Source organism: Maniola hyperantus, chromosome 6, assembly GCF_902806685.2.
Source record: "Maniola hyperantus chromosome 6, iAphHyp1.2, whole genome shotgun sequence".
In the NCBI taxonomy this organism is placed as follows: Eukaryota; Metazoa; Arthropoda; class Insecta; order Lepidoptera; family Nymphalidae; genus Maniola; species Maniola hyperantus.
Genome location: NC_048541.1, coordinates 16,485,333 through 16,505,353, shown reverse-complemented (window position 1 = coordinate 16,505,353; position 20,021 = coordinate 16,485,333). Strand labels below are relative to the sequence as shown.

Here is a 20,021-nt window from a genome sequence, read left to right as displayed (position 1 = left end):
TATAATTATATCTACTACTGCTGTGAATTTTTTCACGTTCCTATATACTACCATTTGGCTGATAAAGGGGGGGACTCTTGACTCTAATAAAAATTAGCACTTTAAAACATCATATTTTACAAACGGATCTTGAAATCGAAAAATCGTGTTCCCACACCCACAGTATTTTTAAAAGACCTATTCAACGATACCACACACTATGGAGTCTACGAGGAAAAAAAAATCATCCCCACTTTACATGTAGGGGAGCTACCCTAAAAAAATGTTTATCACAATTTTATTTCACCATTTTGTCGGCGTGATTAATATTTATACCCATGCCAAATTACAAATTACATTTCTAGCACTAATATACTCTGAGATTAACCGAGGACGGAAACTATAAGGGTTCCTTGTTTACTACGGAACCCTAAAAAGGACAGTACCTACGAGTACCTGTCTTATTGCAAAATCTAGGCGCGGTTCAAACGGACGCCTAAATCACATACTCTATAGTAGGCCTAGTAGTAATAGTAGGTACCATTACTGAAACTAATAACTAACTAATATGTATAGTAGCTTATCTGCGCACATCTCTGATGAATAATTAAGTAGCAAATATATCGAGAGGAAACAAAATATATCCATCGAATCAAAGGTAGGCCGAAGTAACTTTCGTTCAACCAATACGTTCCTTGGGGATGCCCAGAAATGTTCTAAAAGTTTTCGGATAAGAACCACTGGTAACTCGATCTTTCTACTTCGGGTTGATCTATGTTTAAGAGATCAGCGCACCATAGGGCCTCCCGAGTCCCGTGCCGACCCCGTCGGGCTCGTCCCGGAGGAAACAGTCCTTTCGGAAGTGTATAATATTATTCTAGTGATCAAAACAGAAATAGAAAGATTTTAAGATTTATTTAAGTAGGTACAGATCTTCCCATTTCTGATTTTATCACGTAAAGAAACTCCAAGCAAGATTTTTAAAATCTAAATTTATGCGGACGAAGTCGCGGGCTTCAGCTAGTATTAGTATTAAAGTATAGAAAAAAGCAATCGGTTAAGACGTGAAAAGCTCTCCTCGCAGACTTCAGCGAAGTCACCAATGCTTTTGTCGTAGTTACTGCAGATCCCGTTACAATACATTACAATACGCGGCCAAAAGTGATGAACATCGATCTTTAGAAGGAGATAGCAGATTTGCAGAGCACTGTCTCGTTCTCACTGGTCGTTGAGACCAACAAAACGTCATATGGGTATGAGTGCCAGAGACAACGCGCTCTACAAACCTGAAATGTCATTCTAAAGGCCGATGTACATCACTTTCGTTAGAAGTTATTTACCGTTCAAGGCCGCACGCCCTTGCCCTTGGGCATGTACATACCTAGTTGTACAACTACACGTAGTCACGTACACAAGTGCGCCTTACGACCTTCACCAAGTCGACGGCTGATCGTAAGCCCATGTCAAGGGTGCTGCGCGCCCGGCGCCAGTGCCACCCTTATACGGCAACGCGGTAAATTAACGAACACCATTTTCTCAGCGCATTAAGGCAGTCAATTACGCACATTCAGTTAGAACTAATCTACATTATCATCATCATCATCATGATCAACCCATCGCCGGCTCACTGCAGAGCACGGGTCTCCTTTTAGAGTGAGAAGGATTTGGCCATAGTTTACCATACCACGCTGGCCATGTGCGGATTGGTAGACTTCGCACATCTTTGAGAACATAATGGAGAACTTTCAGGCATGCAGGTTTCCTCACGATGTTTTCCTTCACCGTTACAGTAAGTGATATTTAAGTAATTACTTAAAAACGCACATATCTCCGAAAAGTTAGAGGTGCGTGCCCGGGATCGAACCCCCGACCTCCGATTAGAAGGCGGACGTCCTAACCACTAGGCTATCACAGCTATAGTCTACATAACCACAGCTAACTAGTGATCTAAGAGCAAGCGTGTGCCAGCCCTTCCTTATTTTATAAAAGCTGAAAGTCTGTTTGCGTATTGTCTCCAACACTGGAACGTGTGTTTGGAACGCGGTGGCTTTGGGAGAAAACAGGTACCTACTTAAAAAAAAGTGTAAAAAAATCTTACGTCAAAGTATAAAGTCCAATTTTCTTCAGAATAGTACTATGCCTAGTAAGTATGAATATACTTAACTAGTAAGTAAATAAATAATTAATTAATTACTTGAAATGATGAGGAGTTACGTATGGATCCGAGACATGGTCATTGGTCGCTAACTATGGGCCTCATAAGAAAGCTCAGAGTCACTCGGCGGGCGATGGAGAGAGCTATGTGCGGAGTTTCTCTACTTGATCAAATCAGAAACAAGGAGAACTAGACTAACCGACATAGCTCAACGGTCTGCGGAGCGGAAGTGGCAATGGGCAGGGCACATAGTTCATACAACCGATAGACGTTGGGGTCCCAAGGTGCTGGAATGGCGACCTCGCACCGAAAGACGCAGCGTTGGAAGACCCCCCACTAGGTGGACGGACGACAGCAGACGAGTCACAGGGAGCCGCTGGATCCAGGCGGCGCAAGACCGTGGCGTGTGGAAGTCCCTACAAGAGACCTATGTCCAGCAGTGGACGTCAATTGGTTGATGATGATGATGATGATGATGATGAGGATTTATTGAAGACATTTTATTTTATTTCATTTATTTTGGAAACACTAACAGCCGCACTCAGAGTCGCTAATCGTTACTTAAGATTGAGTTAAAATGAGATTAAAGAGAAGAGAGAGATACACAGGTCTGTCTCGTTTTACTGACTGTAAGTAATTCTAATTGACGTACCAAGCCTAATTCATTTCCCTCATTAGTAAGTAATATAACTTGTAAGTAAGTAATAAATTCAAAGTAATGGGCTGCCCTTGAAGCTGCAATAAACAGCTTACCTAACAAAATAATGCTGTGTAAACTATATATATATATATATAATCTACACTAATATTATAAAGAGGAAAACTTTGTTTGTTTGTTTGTTTGTTTGTTTGTTTGTTTGTTTGTTTGTACTGAATAGGCTCAAAAACTACTGGACCGATTTTAAAAATTCTTTCACCATTCGAAAGCTACATTATCCACGAGTAACATAGGCTATATTTTATTTTGGAAAAAAATAGGGTTCCGTAAGATATTTGGGTTTTTCGGACACAAGGTGTAAAAAATCAACCAGAAAAGTTACTTATTTTGCGTACGCTGCCTAAACTATAAAAGATAGAACCATAAAATGTTCTAATTAATTGTAGATCTTATAAATATCTACAAAAAAGTCCGCGACACACTATACCCATCTATGTCGAGTGAGGCACAGCAACCATTTTTTTATTTAAAAAATCTTGATTTTTTTTTGGACTACATTTAAACGCGTTTATTTTACTCATGCTATTAATCCTTATCAAAATAAATGATTTCATCACTAAGAACAGTTTATGGAGATAATATTTGGTCTTTGAATGATTAAAATTGGACGTTTGGTTTTGAAGTTATGGCGAAATTAAAATATTACGATTTCTGCTGCACGGCCCGTTGTCTACACTAATATTATAAAGAGGAAAACTTTGTTTGTTTGTTTGTTTGTTTGTACTGAATAGGCTCAAAAACTACTGGACCGATTTTAAAAATTCTTTCACCATTCGAAAGCTACATTATCCACGAGTAACATAGGCTATATTTTATTTTGGAAAAAAATAGGGTTCCGTAAGATATTTGGGTTTTTCGGACACAAGGTGTAAAAAATCAACCAGAAAAGTTACTTATTTTGCGTACGCTGCCTAAACTATAAAAGATAGAACCATAAAATGTTCTAATTAATTGTAGATCTTATAAATATCTACAAAAAAGTCCGCGACACACTATACCCATCTATGTCGAGTGAGGCACAGCAACCATTTTTTTATTTAAAAAATCTTGATTTTTTTTTGGACTACATTTAAACGCGTTTATTTTACTCATGCTATTAATCCTTATCAAAATAAATGATTTCATCACTAAGAACAGTTTATGGAGATAATATTTGGTCTTTGAATGATTAAAATTGGACGTTTGGTTTTGAAGTTATGGCGAAATTAAAATATTACGATTTCTGCTGCACGGCCCGTTGTCTACACTAATATTATAAAGAGGAAAACTTTGTTTGTTTGTTTGTTTGTTTGTTTGTTTGTTTGTACTGAATAGGCTCAAAAACTACTGGACCGATTTTAAAAATTCTTTCACCATTCGAAAGCTACATTATCCACGAGTAACATAGGCTATATTTTATTTTGGAAAAAAATAGGGTTCCGTAAGATATTTGGGTTTTTCGGACACAAGGTGTAAAAAATCAACCAGAAAAGTTACTTATTTTGCGTACGCTGCCTAAACTATAAAAGATAGAACCATAAAATATTCTAATTAATTGTAGATCTTATAAATATCTACAAAAAAGTCCGCGACACACTATACCCATCTATGTCGAGTGAGGCACAGCAACCATTTTTTTATTTAAAAATCTTGAATTTTTTTGGACTACATTTAAACGCGTTTATTTTACTCATGCTATTAATCCTTATCAAAATAAATGATTTCATCACTAAGAACAGTTTATGGAGATAATATTTGGTCTTTGAATGATTAAAATTGGACGTTTGGTTTTGAAGTTATGGCGAAATTAAAATATTACGATTTCTGCTGCACGGTCCGTTGTCTACACTAATATTATAAAGAGGAAAACCTTGTTTGTTTGTTTGTTTGTTTGTTTGTTTGTTTGTTTGTTTGTTTGTTTGTTTGTTTGTACTGAATAGGCTCAAAAACTACTGGACCGATTTTAAAAATTCTTTCACCATTCGAAAGCTACATTATCCACGAGTAACATAGGCTATATTTTATTTTGGAAAAAAAATAGGGTTCCGTAAGATATTTGGGTTTTTTCGGACACAAGGTGTAAAAAATCAACCAGAAAAGTTACTTATTTTGCGTACGCTGCCTAAACTATAAAAGATAGAACCATAAAATGTTCTAATTAATTGTAGATCTTATAAATATCTACAAAAAAGTCCGCGACACACTATACCCATCTATGTCGAGTGAGGCACAGCAACCATTTTTTTATTTAAAAAATCTTGATTTTTTTTTTGGACTACATTTAAACGCGTTTATTTTACTCATGCTATTAATCCTTATCAAAATAAATGATTTCATCACTAAGAACAGTTTATGGAGATAATATTTGGTCTTTGAATGATTAAAATTGGACGTTTGGTTTTGAAGTTATGGCGAAATTAAAATATTACGATTTCTGCTGCACGGCCCGTTGTATTATCTACACTAATATTATAAAGAGGAAAACTTTGTTTGTTTGTTTGTTTGTTTGTTTGTACTGAATAGGCTCAAAAACTACTGGACCGATTTTAAAAATTCTTTCACCATTCGAAAGCTACATTATCCACGAGTAACATAGGCCATATTTTATTTTGGAAAAAAATAGGGTTCCGTAAGATATTTGGGTTTTTCGGACACAAGGTGTAAAAAATCAACCAGAAAAGTTACTTATTTTGCGTACGCTGCCTAAACTATAAAGATAGAACCATAAAATGTTCTAATTAATTGTAGATCTTATAAATATCTACAAAAAAGTCCGCGACACACTATACCCATCTATGTCGAGTGAGGCACAGCAACCATTTTTTTATTTAAAAATCTTGAATTTTTTTTGGACTACATTTAAACGCGTTTATTTTACTCATGCTATTAATCCTTATCAAAATAAATGATTTCATCACTAAGAACAGTTTATGGAGATAATATTTGGTCTTTGAATGATTAAAATTGGACGTTTGGTTTTGAAGTTATGGCGAAATTAAAATATTACGATTTCTGCTGCACGGCCCGTTGTATTATCTACACTAATATTATAAAGAGGAAAACTTTGTTTGTTTGTTTGTTTGTTTGTTTGTACTGAATAGGCTCAAAAACTACTGGACCGATTTTAAAAATTCTTTCACCAGTAGAAAGCTACATTATTCCTGAGTGACATAGGCTATACGGGATCTTTAAAAACCTAAATCTACGCGGGCGAAGCCGCGGGGATCAGCTATATATTTATATTATGTAAACTATAGCTAGATCGTAATCTATGCAGGACGGCCCAAGGTCAGGCGTAACACATTTCGGCATTACAATGTAATGTTATAGCCTCAATAGCTCAACAGGTAAAGGAGTGGACTGAAAACCGAAAGGTTCAAACCCCGCCCGTTGCACTATCTTCGTACCTACTCCTAGCGCAAGCTTGACGCTTAGTTGGAGAGGAAAGGGGAATATTAGTCATTTAACATGGCTAATATTCTTTAAAAAAATGTTTATTATTATTAATTTATTACTAGCTGATGGCCGCGACTTCGTTTGCGTGGATTTAGTTTTTAAAAATCCCGTGGAAACTTTAATTTTTCGGGATAAAAAGTAGCATATGTCACTCTTCAGGTCTTTAACTATAACCATGCAAAAAAGTCACGTCGATCCGTTGCTCCCTTGCGACTTGATTGAAGGACAAACCAATAAACCAACAAACAAACACACTTTCGCTTTTATAATATGGGTACTGATATGCACTGCTAGAATATACAATGCCCTCCTGGCATCTGTTTTCTGAAATATCAAGGCACTCCAGCTGCCATACATACCCAAGAGATGCAGGTTCAGAAATTTTTAATGGAAACTCAAACTCAAATCTTTTCAAATTGAATATCATTGTACACTTTTGATTGTCAGTTGTGGCGTTTGTAAGATAATGTGGCTAATTCTGTTGAACACAAACTCTAAACTAAACTAAAATGGCATGTCTAAATCTATTGCTATCCCTGTCATAATGTTGCTTGTGGAAAAGGATAGCACTAGATTTAGACCTGTTAATTTAGTTTAGTTGAGAAATTGTGTACAAAAGAATCAGCCTCATTGATTTGTATTTATATTTATTTAAAAACTTACTTAAATGTAGGTAAAAGTATCTTAAAAAAAATGATGAATTGAAATGAGCTACTTAAGAGTCCCCATGCACTAAACAGCCGGCTACACCAGCCAATTAACTAATAACTTTGGATGTGTATTGCATATCTAGGATTGGCAGCCGCAGCTTAGCTACCAAGTGCGGCGGGGACTTTAACAGCAATCTGGCTTTTATCAGCAATTTTGCAAAACAGTACGCAGCAGAAAATATTTTACCTCTAGAGTGAGGTTTAGGCTTTGTAGAGCGTTGTCTCTGTCACTCATACTTACGTGACGTTGTGTCGGTCTCAACGACAGAGATAACACTCTATGAAACGGCGATCTCACATCAAAGGCTCACCCTTCTATGTAATTACACATTATTAAATATAATATCCTACAATTAAAACATCAATATTACTCATATTATTGTTGTACATTTATTACTCATTTATCATTATATTATATATAAATATATATATATATATATATTATCTATTATATATGTAACTGTGTATATCTTTATCTATATATTAATATTTAGGCATTTCTGTGCCCATTAATATACATATTACTTATATTATAATTATTATCATTATCAATCTTAAACCCAGTTTCACTAGCCTTTAAATCCTCTTCAACCTAGTTGCCTGGTAGAGATCGCTTCGCAGCGATAAGGCCGCTGATTGTATGTTCTTCTTTTATATGTTTTTTCTTTTTGGTGTACAATTAAGAATATAAAAAAAAGGTAAAGTGTATTTAATGTAACTGGTCAATTGACCCGTGCCTCACAAATTAAAACCAATTGGTGAATATTCTGTCAATCATAAATGATAAAGAAGGCAATAAAATGTACTTATTAAGTAATAATTTTTCCATATTTTTTATTATTTAACTACAAAGTGTACCTTGTCTGTCTTACAAGTGAGCTTAAGCAGAAATCACTGGATAGGACTTTCACAGTTTACAGCTAAATTAAGTTTGAACCTGAGATACCTATATCTTGAGCTGAAATGTATGCAAAGCAAATAAACCTTCCTTTATAGGGCTAAGTAAGTAATATAGGTAATTTTAAAATTACTAGGTTGCCTAGAAGATGGCTATATTCACTCTAGCCTTGAAAGTACCTATACCTAAGTTACTTCTGGCAGGAAACATGGATGCAGGAAGGGTTTTCCTGACCTTAGCAATTAGGATTACACTTATTTGTGTTCACTTCTATGCAAAATGTGATCCCAGATGCAACAGCAAAATCCACACCCAGAATAGAGTGGACATTCTCTCAGGCTACACAGATTTCTGCTCTTTGCCTGATTACTCCAGAAACACTATCGGGTTCACGTGTGGTACTTACGCTGGTTCATCTTGAGCACCATAGCTCTGTAGAAGCGCGAGAACGGCGCCATCACGTTGTGGTTGGTGAACAGCCCCGACACATACTCCCGGAAAGCCATCCCAGCCCCGCACTACACACCACACTCCAGTCACGACTGTTTACACACTAAACTTAATAAAACACTAAATTTGACACACATTATCACCGGAAAATATCTAGTTTGCCGACGAGAACCACGAAAACTACAACCGATCGTTTCGAGCTCGACATTATAACGAGCGCTATAAAAAGAATTCTGCCCAGTTAATAGTCAATTAGAGCTTTATAATTGTAATTAGAGCCACAAATTTTTATGCACTCAAGTCATGGAAATACGTGTTGACATTGCAAACAACCGCTACGCGATCTATCGATCTTTCTTGCTTGCACACAGCCACCATAACAAAAGTCAAAACGAAATGAATAACGATGAAATAGGAACGAGCGGCATCTTTGATATGTTACATATCGATAGTCGATACAAATTACAACCTGTCAAACTACAGTACTCGACAGAAAATAATGTACCTAACTACTTACTACATCACCCTTTAGAAAGAGATAGCGGTTTTATAGAGCATTATCTGTCGTTGGGACTGACAAAACGTCACATAGGTACATAAGTGACAAAGACAGCGCTTTACAAAGTAAAAATCTCAATCGAAAGGTCGATGTACATTATTTTCTGCCGCGTACTGTAGGTACAACCAACATCAGTATTTTATATGTATTTTGTTGTTTTTGCATACAACTTGAATCAATTACCAATGATAATAGTACTTGGACTATAACTGGTAATAAAATGATGTGATTTTTTGTATAGCGGTAGTTTATGGGGCTAGAATTCATTATTAATGACAATATTTGAAAAAACTATGATTTTTATTTATTTTTGAACACTGTACGGAAGGTGAATTATGATGTCACAATCCGTAAACGACAATTTTTTTTCAATTTTTAAACATTGCAGTTATTTTATTGATATTTGTTATAGTTTAGATCTTATTGTAATTAGGTACAATTTTAATTGCTATTTACTTCGGTAAGAATAGTAAAAATAGTTTTACATTTTATCGATACCTATTTTCTTGAAATCACTAGACGTTAGAGCGCACTAGCGATTGGTGGACAATTATTAACACACAAAAATGACATGATCATCGCAATGTTGCCAGTAATAAATATTTACTATTATTTTGTGGTAAAGTGTGCGGAGATTATGAGACGGTATGAGAAGAACTTGGAAGATAAAAATAATATTATTAGCGTAGGTTTACTAACATCATATGCATGCGGCACGAGCAGGCTGTCTTTTACAATAATCAATAAAAATTACTCTTGTTATGATTTTGTTTGTACATTCAAGAAAGAAGAAAGCTGGTGCAAACTGCGACTCGAGCCGAGAGCGGCTCCGTTTCCTAGACACCCTAGGTGCCCTAGAGTAAATAACTAAATAATGTTCCTTGCTTTTACGCGATACGCATTGTGGACGCCTTCATATTACTATAGCCGTTCAAATCAAATCAAATAATTTATCCAAAATAGGTAGATAATAAATTACAATTTTTGATTGTCAGTTGTTGGATTTGTAAGATATACCTAGTAGGTAGTGATAATTACGCAAACTTAAAACTAAAGCTACGAGGGTTCCAAACGCACCCAGGTATGAGAAGAGCCCACAATAAACTCAGCCGGGTATAAGGGTTCCTCGATCGTATTATGGTCGTATTACACTTTTAATAAGAACTAACGCGAACGTCCAACGTTAGACAGCAAGCATATGTGCAGCAGATGAAGTCGCGGGCAAAAGCTAGTTTTAAATAAAACAAAAATCATATTCCATGTAGGTAATTAGATATTAACTGGTGGGTACGAACACAGCATGTTCCGTTCAGGCCAATGAGGAAGTAGGGAACTGCAGGGGAACTATTCGCCCATGCACTATGTCGATTCGTGCAATATCCCGCTCCAGAGGGAAGGTAGTAGGTACCTACTGCACTAATGAGGTTCGGCGCGTGGACACAAACACGACGCGTTAATTAGTCGCTAATTAGTAATTACTGCGAACTGGCGAAGCGGACACACCGAGCCGCAATGACTTTACAAAGTAGCTACCTATATACTCTGTGCCCATAACGAAAGGGTTGGCTGAATTTACATACTCGTAGTAAGCGAAGTCAGAACGCAAAACTAACATAACAGTGATTAATGTGCAATTTTTGTACCTACTTACTTACTTAATACAGAATAGTTGGTAGTTGGTAGGTATACCAATCTAAAATTGCCAGATGCGGGTCACCTCGTTTTTCAGGCTATGGTAATAGGTACAGAATTGTTGTGGGTTTTTGGAACTGCAGGTTTGAATTCGTCGTTCGTTTGGCGCGCGAATTGTTTTTGAAATAATATGTTGGTACATAAATAGAAACATTATCATCAATGATCATCAAACACTGCAAGTTTCAATTTAATGTTGTTTTTTTTACTTTTAATTTAGATTTAAGTTTATTTAATGGAATGTCTGTCCTATTTAAATCTGAAATTAAAATAAATAATTCCTAAAACTCTGATAACTATTTTAATTGTCTCCTGTAAAAAAATCTAAAACCTGAATTTGTGATGATGGTAAACCTTAACTCAAAAAGTGGCAGGTGTCAACACTATACTAATCCTAGTAGGCGCAAAATGGTGGTTTTAAAATGATCGGCTAAGTATGAAATAGCCGCCTCGGCACAATATATAATAGTACAACGCCTCGGTGCATTAATGTATAAAATATGTACTTAGTACTTAACCCTACTAGCTCATCCGCCCGGCTTCACTCGGGTGTTTCATATACTTACTTACCTATATTAATGATTTAACCATAACATAATAGGTACTTAGATATTATAATATAGCCTGCCACTAGTTTTATTTATCTTAATAGGTATTAGTACTTTAGGCGACCAATTCTGATATCATCGTGAATTGTTTTATTATCTTGCGACATCATCATTTAGATGACATTCATCTTAGATCTATAAGTACCTGCCAATCGTAACATTGGTTTACAACTGTGGTCTACAATCATACATAGGTACCTATCTACTGAGTCTAAGATATAGCTATAGGTAAGATCATCGATTATTATTATTGATACCTACACGGCGTGTTTATATAAAATCACTCGAGTGATTAGATAGGCAGATTATCTGATGCAATGTTTTAGATATGTAGGTACCTACAATAAAATATTATAAAGTTTTGAATTACCTATACCCACTTAGTACCTACTTACCTATTTACTTGAAATTAATAATTTAACTAATTTTGTTGTTTTGTAGCATAAATAGGTAAAGAGAACAATTCAAAAATGATTTTGAGATGAAATTATTCCCTACAGCTTTACAGCGGTGATATCCTAGCGGTAGACGTCCACCTTTTATACGATGGGTTGGGAGTTCGATATCGGGCACCCCTATAATTAATCGAAGCATCTATCTAACTTCGGAGAATAGACCGTGCGTTTATAAGGAATTAAATACCCAGTTTATACGTTCACGCACTTCACCCATAGTTCACCCATCTCGACATCCACTTTACAGCACGGTAAAGTTGTAGTCGATCACGTGGGCGACGTATATCTAGGCATGCCACTTACAGAGATATTTAAAGATGTCATTGATGAGCGATCGCAGCGATATACGCGTTCACTACACCCACACTTCACCCATCTCGACACCCACTTTACAGCACGGTACAATAGTTGTGGATAACATCAAACATGGGCGACGTACCTGTGACTAGGCAGATTACTTACCAAGATACTCAAAGCTGTCATTGTTGATGAGCGATCGCAACGATATCCACATGGCTGCACGGTCTCCTCACCCAGTCTACACGTTCACTACACCCACACTGCACCCATCACGACACCCACTTCACAGCACGGTAAAGTAGTAGTCGATCACGTGGGCGACGTAGAACATGAGGCAAGTGACGATGTACATCATGATGAGGATTTGCACCAACATGATGCCTTGCCTCGGCCGCTGCGGACTGACTGCGGTCAGCGAAGCCCTAGCAAGGTGAATGTCGAATGCCTAAATCTTATTGTATTATTACGCAAACTGAGAGTAAGGGCATAGGGAAGACTAGTTGTTTTACGACTTTTTGTCGCGTGGCGAAGACAAATTATCTTTATATGTATTCAAATATTTTGCACTCAAAAAAGAGTGATTTCGGAGTTTCTTGCCAACTTTTCTTAGCGAAAACTGCTTTTCGAACTGTTGGTTGTCTTTACTTGTTATGACGCCATCAGTTAGATAAAATAGGTACCTACGTTGTACGTACTTAATTTTTTTCATTTAAAGCGGAGAACCTATGAAAATATATGTCAGAGAATATAATGCATACGAACGTACGATGTCCACACAACAATGACCACGTGTAGTTAAATCCAAATGAATCTCCGTCATACATATATGTATGTAATGTACAATACCAGCACACATGTAGCTTCTTTAGCATCTTTAGCATCTTTGCCACGCCGCGCTGCCTAGACGGCCCCACTCACGCTAGATCATCGCTAGATAGTCTTTCGTAGCATTTTCGTAGACGTTTCGTAGCCTACGTTTGACGCCTGCCAGCATCGATATACTTAGAATATTTTTCATGGAAGCCTGCCAATGTAGGTGAAGCATCCGGTTGCGAGTGCGTGCTTTTTGAATTTTTTTGTTCCACGCTTCATAACTGTTGTGAGCTGTATTAGAGTCACCTAATCAGTACCTACCCCTATTATAAATGCGAAAATGTATTTGTTTGTTGGTTTGTCCTTCAATCACGTCGCAACGGTGCAAAGGATTGACGTGATTTTTTGCATGGGTATAGATAAAGACCTGGCAAACCTGGGGTGTAGCAAACTTTTGTCTTGCGTCATGTCGCCAGTGTGCGCAGTCAGATAGCTTGTGACGATGATGCCTAATAGACATGTCTGTACGACACTACTAAGGAATCATAATAATACATCTCGACTTAAAATATCTTGTTAAATTGATTAGATCAGAAGTAAGGAGGTTTCTTCACAATTATTTTCTTGAACTGTATTTACTTGAGTATAGTTTTTTGTATACAGAAGCAAGTATTGTGACAAACCTTGTGAAAATGGCTATTCATTAACTATCTAAATAAAAAATTGCCCTAAGGCCGAAATTTTAATAAAACTACTTATCTGTAATATCTATGAGTTTATAGGCAGAGTACCTACCTAACGCTAGCCATAAGTCGTTGTTAAGTCACTAATCGCCAGATTACAGATAGATTGATAAACATAGTCAAGAAAAGCCCTTAGATTGATACCGTCATTTACTTTTAGATTTAAACACTCATGGGTGCGTCACTTTCTTTTCGAATAATACTCATTCGTACTTTAGGAATGAAGGTAGAAAATACCCTGAAAAAACTGTAGGTAGGTATGCCTTGTAGGTTTTTCTTCTAGGAACTGTTGGGGCCGTATAGTACCTGACGTGTTATTTCACTTAGATTTCTGTTTATGTTGTGGTAAGTATGAAAGACTAATATACAGGTCGTTGCCTACTGTCACTGTTAGGGAAAAACCGGTGAATGCGAGTCGGACTCGCACACAAAGGGTTCCGTACTCCGGACTATGGTACAAGATATTGCATTGCAGCCATTTTCCAAATTGCCTTTGTCATCTTGTTTGTTATTATACGTTGCTGTGAAAATTTCAACTCTTTACCTACTTACTACGCTGAGTGCGATGCAGCCCGCTGACAGACAGACGAACAGACAGCGGAGACTTAGTAATAGGGTTCCGTTAGCACCCTTCAAGTACAGAACCCTGAAAATGACTGTAAAGCCAATGAAGATATTTGACTCACTGTTTTTCGGTGCATCCAGCACGGTGGTAGCGGGCACGATGCTGTCGACGGTATCCGCGCTGGAGAGCTGGTGCAGCGCCAGCTCCACCGCGCCCGGAGCGTCCCCCGGCCACGCCATCACCGCCCCACCACCAGCGTCATCACCAACACTTTTATTTAGAACCAGCTACCAATAGCTATAGGGCACCCTATTCTTACACTGCGATTAAAACTCGTCTAATAATATTATGAGTCATTTTCGACTTATATTAGAAACACTTTTTGAGATAGAAACACTTTTTGAGATTTAAACACTCTATAAGTACATAACACTCTGTCTTTTTTGAGATTAAGACACTATTGTTATTTTCTTTTAGATTGAAAGACTCATTCTTCATTGGGCCACTCTTTCTTTTAGTTAGGCCGTTTTATGATATGCACTTTGAACACTCGATTTTAGCACCGTTTTAGTCTTTTGTTAATTGAAGTAACTATACGTAGGTTACCTGAGTTAACTTTTAAGTTATTTGTAACATGTTTAAAAAACGGTAAGAATCACTTTTGTTGACGAACCGCAAAACTAACTTTGTTTGTAGAGATTTATTGTTAATATCTAAAAAACTATGATAGTAACAGCCGTACTCAGAGTCGCTAATCGTTACTTAAGATTGAATTAAAACGAGACAGATTTATGTGAGAGATATAGGCTCTGTCTCGTTTTAACTTTTAAGTAGGTAACGATTAAGTGACTCTAAGGGCCGGTTGTTTCAAACCATTGGTCTTCGTAAGATTCGTTCGTTAAAATTTAACAGACGTAAGGTAATGACACCAGTGTTGTACATCACCCCAATAATGGACAAAAAAAGAAAAAAGTTTATAAATTAAGGGTACAAATTTGTTTTTAAATTCTGGCAACACTTAAACATAGACTTTGACAGCCCATCTGTCAAAAGGTGACGTATCATTTCCCTCGGCCATTTTGTTTCAAAATGGCGAATGGTTAGTTTCGTGTGCAGTGAGTTGTTCACAAATAATCCAGTTCTATTAAGGAAATCATTAAGAAAGTAAGTGAATACTTTTGTTTATAGACTCTAATAGAGGTGTGGTATAGAAATGAGACATTATTTTATGTGTAGTATGATAAATTGACCAAATAATCCACAGCAATAAGCCAGGACAGTTTTGATTTGTAATGCAAATTTGATGATGTACATTACTGGATTTTTTTTTCAAGCATTTACCAATCATGAACATTGTGTCACAACTACTTTTTTTTGTCTGTTCTAGAATTTGAGCTTTATTGTGCGATGCTCAATTTTCTCTTTCAAAGTAACTACTTTATTTTTATTTTGCTCTACAGAATCCAGTAATGGACATAAAATGTCCATAATTGGAAACTAAAGAATACCCAGTTATAGACATATTATGTTCATTACTGGAATTCTACAGTTCCCAGTGATGGAGAGATCAATTTTATTTCAGTTATTTTTTAACCTCCGACGAAAGAAACGAGGGTTGTTATAAGTTTAACATATGTATCTGTGTAGCTGTCTAGAGCATCGTAGCTTATAAACGAATGAACCGATTCTGATGCGGTGTTTTCTGTTTGACAGCTGAAATTATCGAGATGGTAAATGATGATGAAAGGTGAATGATGATGTATGATGGTGGACGGTTGGATGTTATGTTTAATAAAAATCTGTTCAGCCCTTTGAGGATTATTAGCTCTTTTCCTAGTTGATTAAGTTTTTTTTTTTATATCATTGAATGATGAGACGAGCAAGACGTTCACCTGATGTTAAGTGATACGCCTGCCCATGTCAGATGCAGTGCGTCCCATAATTTTGCATTGCAGTATCATACGACACACTGCACTGCACTCATCACCCTGAGACAACAGTTCTTAGGTCTCATTTTGAACAGTAATCACGTCGGCGTACAGCGCCCTTCAAACCGAAACACAGTAATACTGCTTCACGGTAGAATAACGGACACCGCGGTGGTACCTACCCGGACGAACTCCGCAACTGGATTTTGTTAATTAATGGGCGTCCATTACTAGATCTTGTTCATTATTGGGTGTCCATTACCAGATTTTTACTGTACATCATTGGTTGAATGAATATTTTAAATACAGTTTGAATATTTTAATTATTTTATTTGACCTAGTTATCTTAGCCTAGTTATTAAAATTAAATTACATAAAGGAAAACCCAACCTTCATGCTACATTTAGTTCTAACTGTATATGTTTCTTATCTAAGGAGATATATTGAAATATATATTTTTTTGTCCTTAAACCGTCCATAATTGGTGTCGTTACGTTAGACGAATTTTAACATCTGTTAATTTAAGAGCGTTGCTTCATTGTACAAAAAACTGTTCGTCATTGTTATTTTGGTTACGAAACTAACCATAAAAATTAACTTACTTTTCCGTATCCTTTTTTATTTCATTTTATATTAAATTATGTAGTTATTTATATTGCTACTTCGCATTTTAAACACTTTTTCTTTTTTAAAAATTCTCTTTCATCTTCAAAAAAACTACCATTAAAAGCATTGAATTCAATTGATTCCATTATAATTTGTAAATAAAATATTCCGTTTGTAAGAAGTATGAAGTTACGAACTAATTTGACGATCACCAATGGCGCCAGCACTGGTTAACGTAAACGTAACTTTTTAAGGAACGTTAGCGCTAATAGATGCTGAATCAACGCTTTTTCTTTTCTTACGTTCGTTAGCGCCATATTTAAAGGTTACGTGTCCGTCAAAATTTGTTGAAACAACCGACCCTAAGTACGGCTGTTAGAGTCGGTAAAGTAAAATATTCTTTATTGTACACCAAAACCAAAACAATAGAAATTAGTTTTATTTAAGACGGTAGCTTTCCAGGGTCACAAGCTGTTCTGCCTACACTACGTGCAAGGTGTATCAGGCCAGGGGAGTAGAGCACATCCAGAATGAGTCCAATGGCGTCGCGCAAGAGAGGATCTGGCGCACGTTCTTTAGAGTTCGCGGAGCCTCTTACCTACGCTAAGGATGGCCACCGAGAGGGTTTTAGTGGGTACAAACCTACCTACATAACCCGATCTCTTCCCAAAGAAATCGGGTATCATAAGATTTCCTCCCCGTCAACAAAAAAAGGGGGACCTAAATATTATTTTCATGTGAAATCAACCACTATTAATAGTCGACGCATTTTAAACTGAGTCGAGTTATCTGTCTGTTTCGCTCGCACTTACCTACGACCTGTAAGTGCGAGCGAAACAGATAAGTCGACGACTCAGTTTAAAATGTGTCGACTATAGAGGGGAAAAAATCGCGATACGGTTTAAAAATATTTTATATCTACCAATTTCTTTAAAGTTCGGTAGCTAAATCATTTTAATCTCCGGAAAAAGTTAGTGAAGAATACAAAAGACTGCGGTAAAACTTTTAAAACTGTAGACGTGAGACATAAAGCTCACAAGTGGCCTATAGAGCATAATGCTTCTCAAGCACTGTTGTCTACCTACTAGGTAGTAGGTACCTACCTAAGTATTATAGCTACTTAGCTGCTTGCTCCGCGTTTTTAAAGTAGGTGGTAAGTATATATTGCTGAACTATGTCAAAGTCAAACTTTGATGGCTTCTGAGACCAACAATTCCAACTTAAATAAATATTAAATAGTTCAGCTGTAATACATATATCTATTACATTATATTTGAAAAAAAAAACTGGCCAAGTGCGAGTCAGACTCGCGCATCGAGGGCTTCCGCACTACAGTCTCTACAGTCGTATTTTTTCGACATTTTGTACGATAAATCAAAAACTATTACATATAAAAATGAATAAAAATCAGTTTTAGAATGTACTGGTAAAGTCCTTTTCATATTATGATACCCCACTTCGTATAAGTAGTATTCTTACTTTGAAAGTTAAAAATACTATAGGTATACTTAATTATTTGTTCATGAACACATTCAAATTTCATTTTTTTACGTAAACACAAATTCACGGTTTTCGGATTTTTCCCTAGCTACGGACAGACGTGCTCATTACTAGCACGAAAGCATGCTTTTATTGAGCAAGTGCTCATTAGTAGCACGTGTGTCATGTAATGAGCATGCTTATTTCGAGCATGCTCAAAAATCAACCGACGTTTGATTTTCGAGCATGCTACCTGAGGCGCGGGTAGAAGGGGGCGTGCTCCGAGCGCGTCTGAACAGGGTTTGCTTATTAGCATGTACTCAGTACAACATACAACATATAACTCTACAGTTTATTTAAGCATGCTTATTGCTGGCAAATGTGAACAGTTGCATGAGCATGCTAACATTAAGCTAGCATAAAAGCACGCTTTTTTTTAGCACGTCTGTCCGTACCTTTATGTGTGCTATAAGACCACCTTTCTAGGTCAACGGGAAGTACCCTGTACTGTAGGTTTCTTGACAGACCGACAGACAGACAACGAAGTGATCCTATAAGGGTTCCGTTTTTCCTTTTGAGGTACGGAACCCTAAAAAGTACTGACTAACCTACTTTATCCATTAAGTACTTCTGTATATCTAATTATTTACACAACGCGTATCGAGTGAGGAAATTCAGCCAGATAAGTTAAATGGAACAGGCACACGTGATGTACACAAGAAGCTCAACTACCTAGGTCTGTAGCTTCGCAAGAGTTTGTAGGTGGTGCTAGTGCTATAGGTCTTCACACCGACCTAACTACTTGGTTCAAGTTCTTGAAAGCTATTCCCTAAACTTTGTTCACACCGTTTCGTGTTGTTGGTTAGATCATACTAAGTTACGAGTATACAATGTACCTATAGTACGCGACAGATCGAGAGGGCAACCGAGGAGGAAACGCCCCGCACGCCCGCACACCCCCCGCGCTAATCCGGTGCGGGGGTTCCCCCGCCAGATACCCCGATTGCTATCTCAACCTGTCGCGTTCTATACATGTATAGGTACAGTGGTACGCGGCCGAAAATAATGTACGTCGGCCTTTAGAATGACCGTTCGGCTTTGTAGAGCGTTGTCTCTGTCACTCGTACCTATATGACGTCTTGTCGGTCTCAATGACAGGGACAACGCTCTTCAAATCTGCCATCTCCTTCTAAACTTAAAGGTCGATGACATTACTTTCTGCTGCGTACTGTACATAGTTTGACGACCTCCTTGGCGCGGTGGTGAACGCTGATGGTCTTATAAGTGGAAGGTCCCGGGTTCGATTCCCAGAAGACAGACAGACAGACGAACGGACAGCGGAGGCTTAGTAACAGGGTCACCTTGGCACTCTGCGGGTACAAAGCCCTAAAAACCATAACCCAAGCGAATGAAGTCCAGTATAGAGCACTAGCTTTATGCTTAGTAGGACAGGAAAAGTAATATAACTTAGTTTGTTTATAAAATGTAGCCTAGATCCAGTCTCAATAGTTTAGCTTTAAGCTTAAGCGCAACTTTGGAATGGCAATTCAGTGCACATCTCACATAAATCTAGCTTTAAGAGACACTAGGATAAATTATTGTGATACCGAAATTCGCTTAGTTTCAATTAAAGACTTCTTACTACTTTCTTAATACTATTTTATTTCCAATACTTACGTGATAGTAGATAGAATAGTTCTTGTGGTTTTTACGATGCTTTCCTTCACCGCTGAATTGTGATAATATTAAACCGATGATTTTAAAGCTTAAATTTCGTGGTTTTAAACTAGCAAGTATGTGGAATTAAGTGGTAGAGTTATGCAAACCAAGACAGCATCATACGACATCGAAAGTTAATAGTGACGTTATGAGTGAGTGTATGTTGCCGGACAGCTCGTGAAGTTCCAGCGAAAATAACAAGAAAGAGG

General features: G+C 37.1%; 1 protein-coding gene across 23 annotated transcripts in view; it reads right to left on the bottom strand.

Moving 5' to 3' along the window:
• Positions 1-20,021, bottom strand: part of ATP8A (ATPase phospholipid transporting 8A1) — an 87,729-nt gene that overhangs the window by 40,142 nt on the left and 27,566 nt on the right. For 2 of the 23 annotated variants that reach the window (XM_069499372.1, XM_069499373.1), the window contains exon 1: positions 8,302-8,728. The exons of 18 other annotated variants lie outside the window; for them this stretch is intronic. In XM_069499372.1, coding sequence (XP_069355473.1) covers positions 8,302-8,401 — 100 coding nt within the window. In that variant the 5' untranslated portion in view covers positions 8,402-8,728. Of the gene's footprint in view, positions 1-8,301; positions 8,730-12,121; positions 12,387-14,201; positions 14,625-20,021 lie in introns of those variants that run through there. 3 more of the 23 variants (XM_034969181.2, XM_034969186.2, XM_034969183.2) reach the window with 3 other exon arrangements.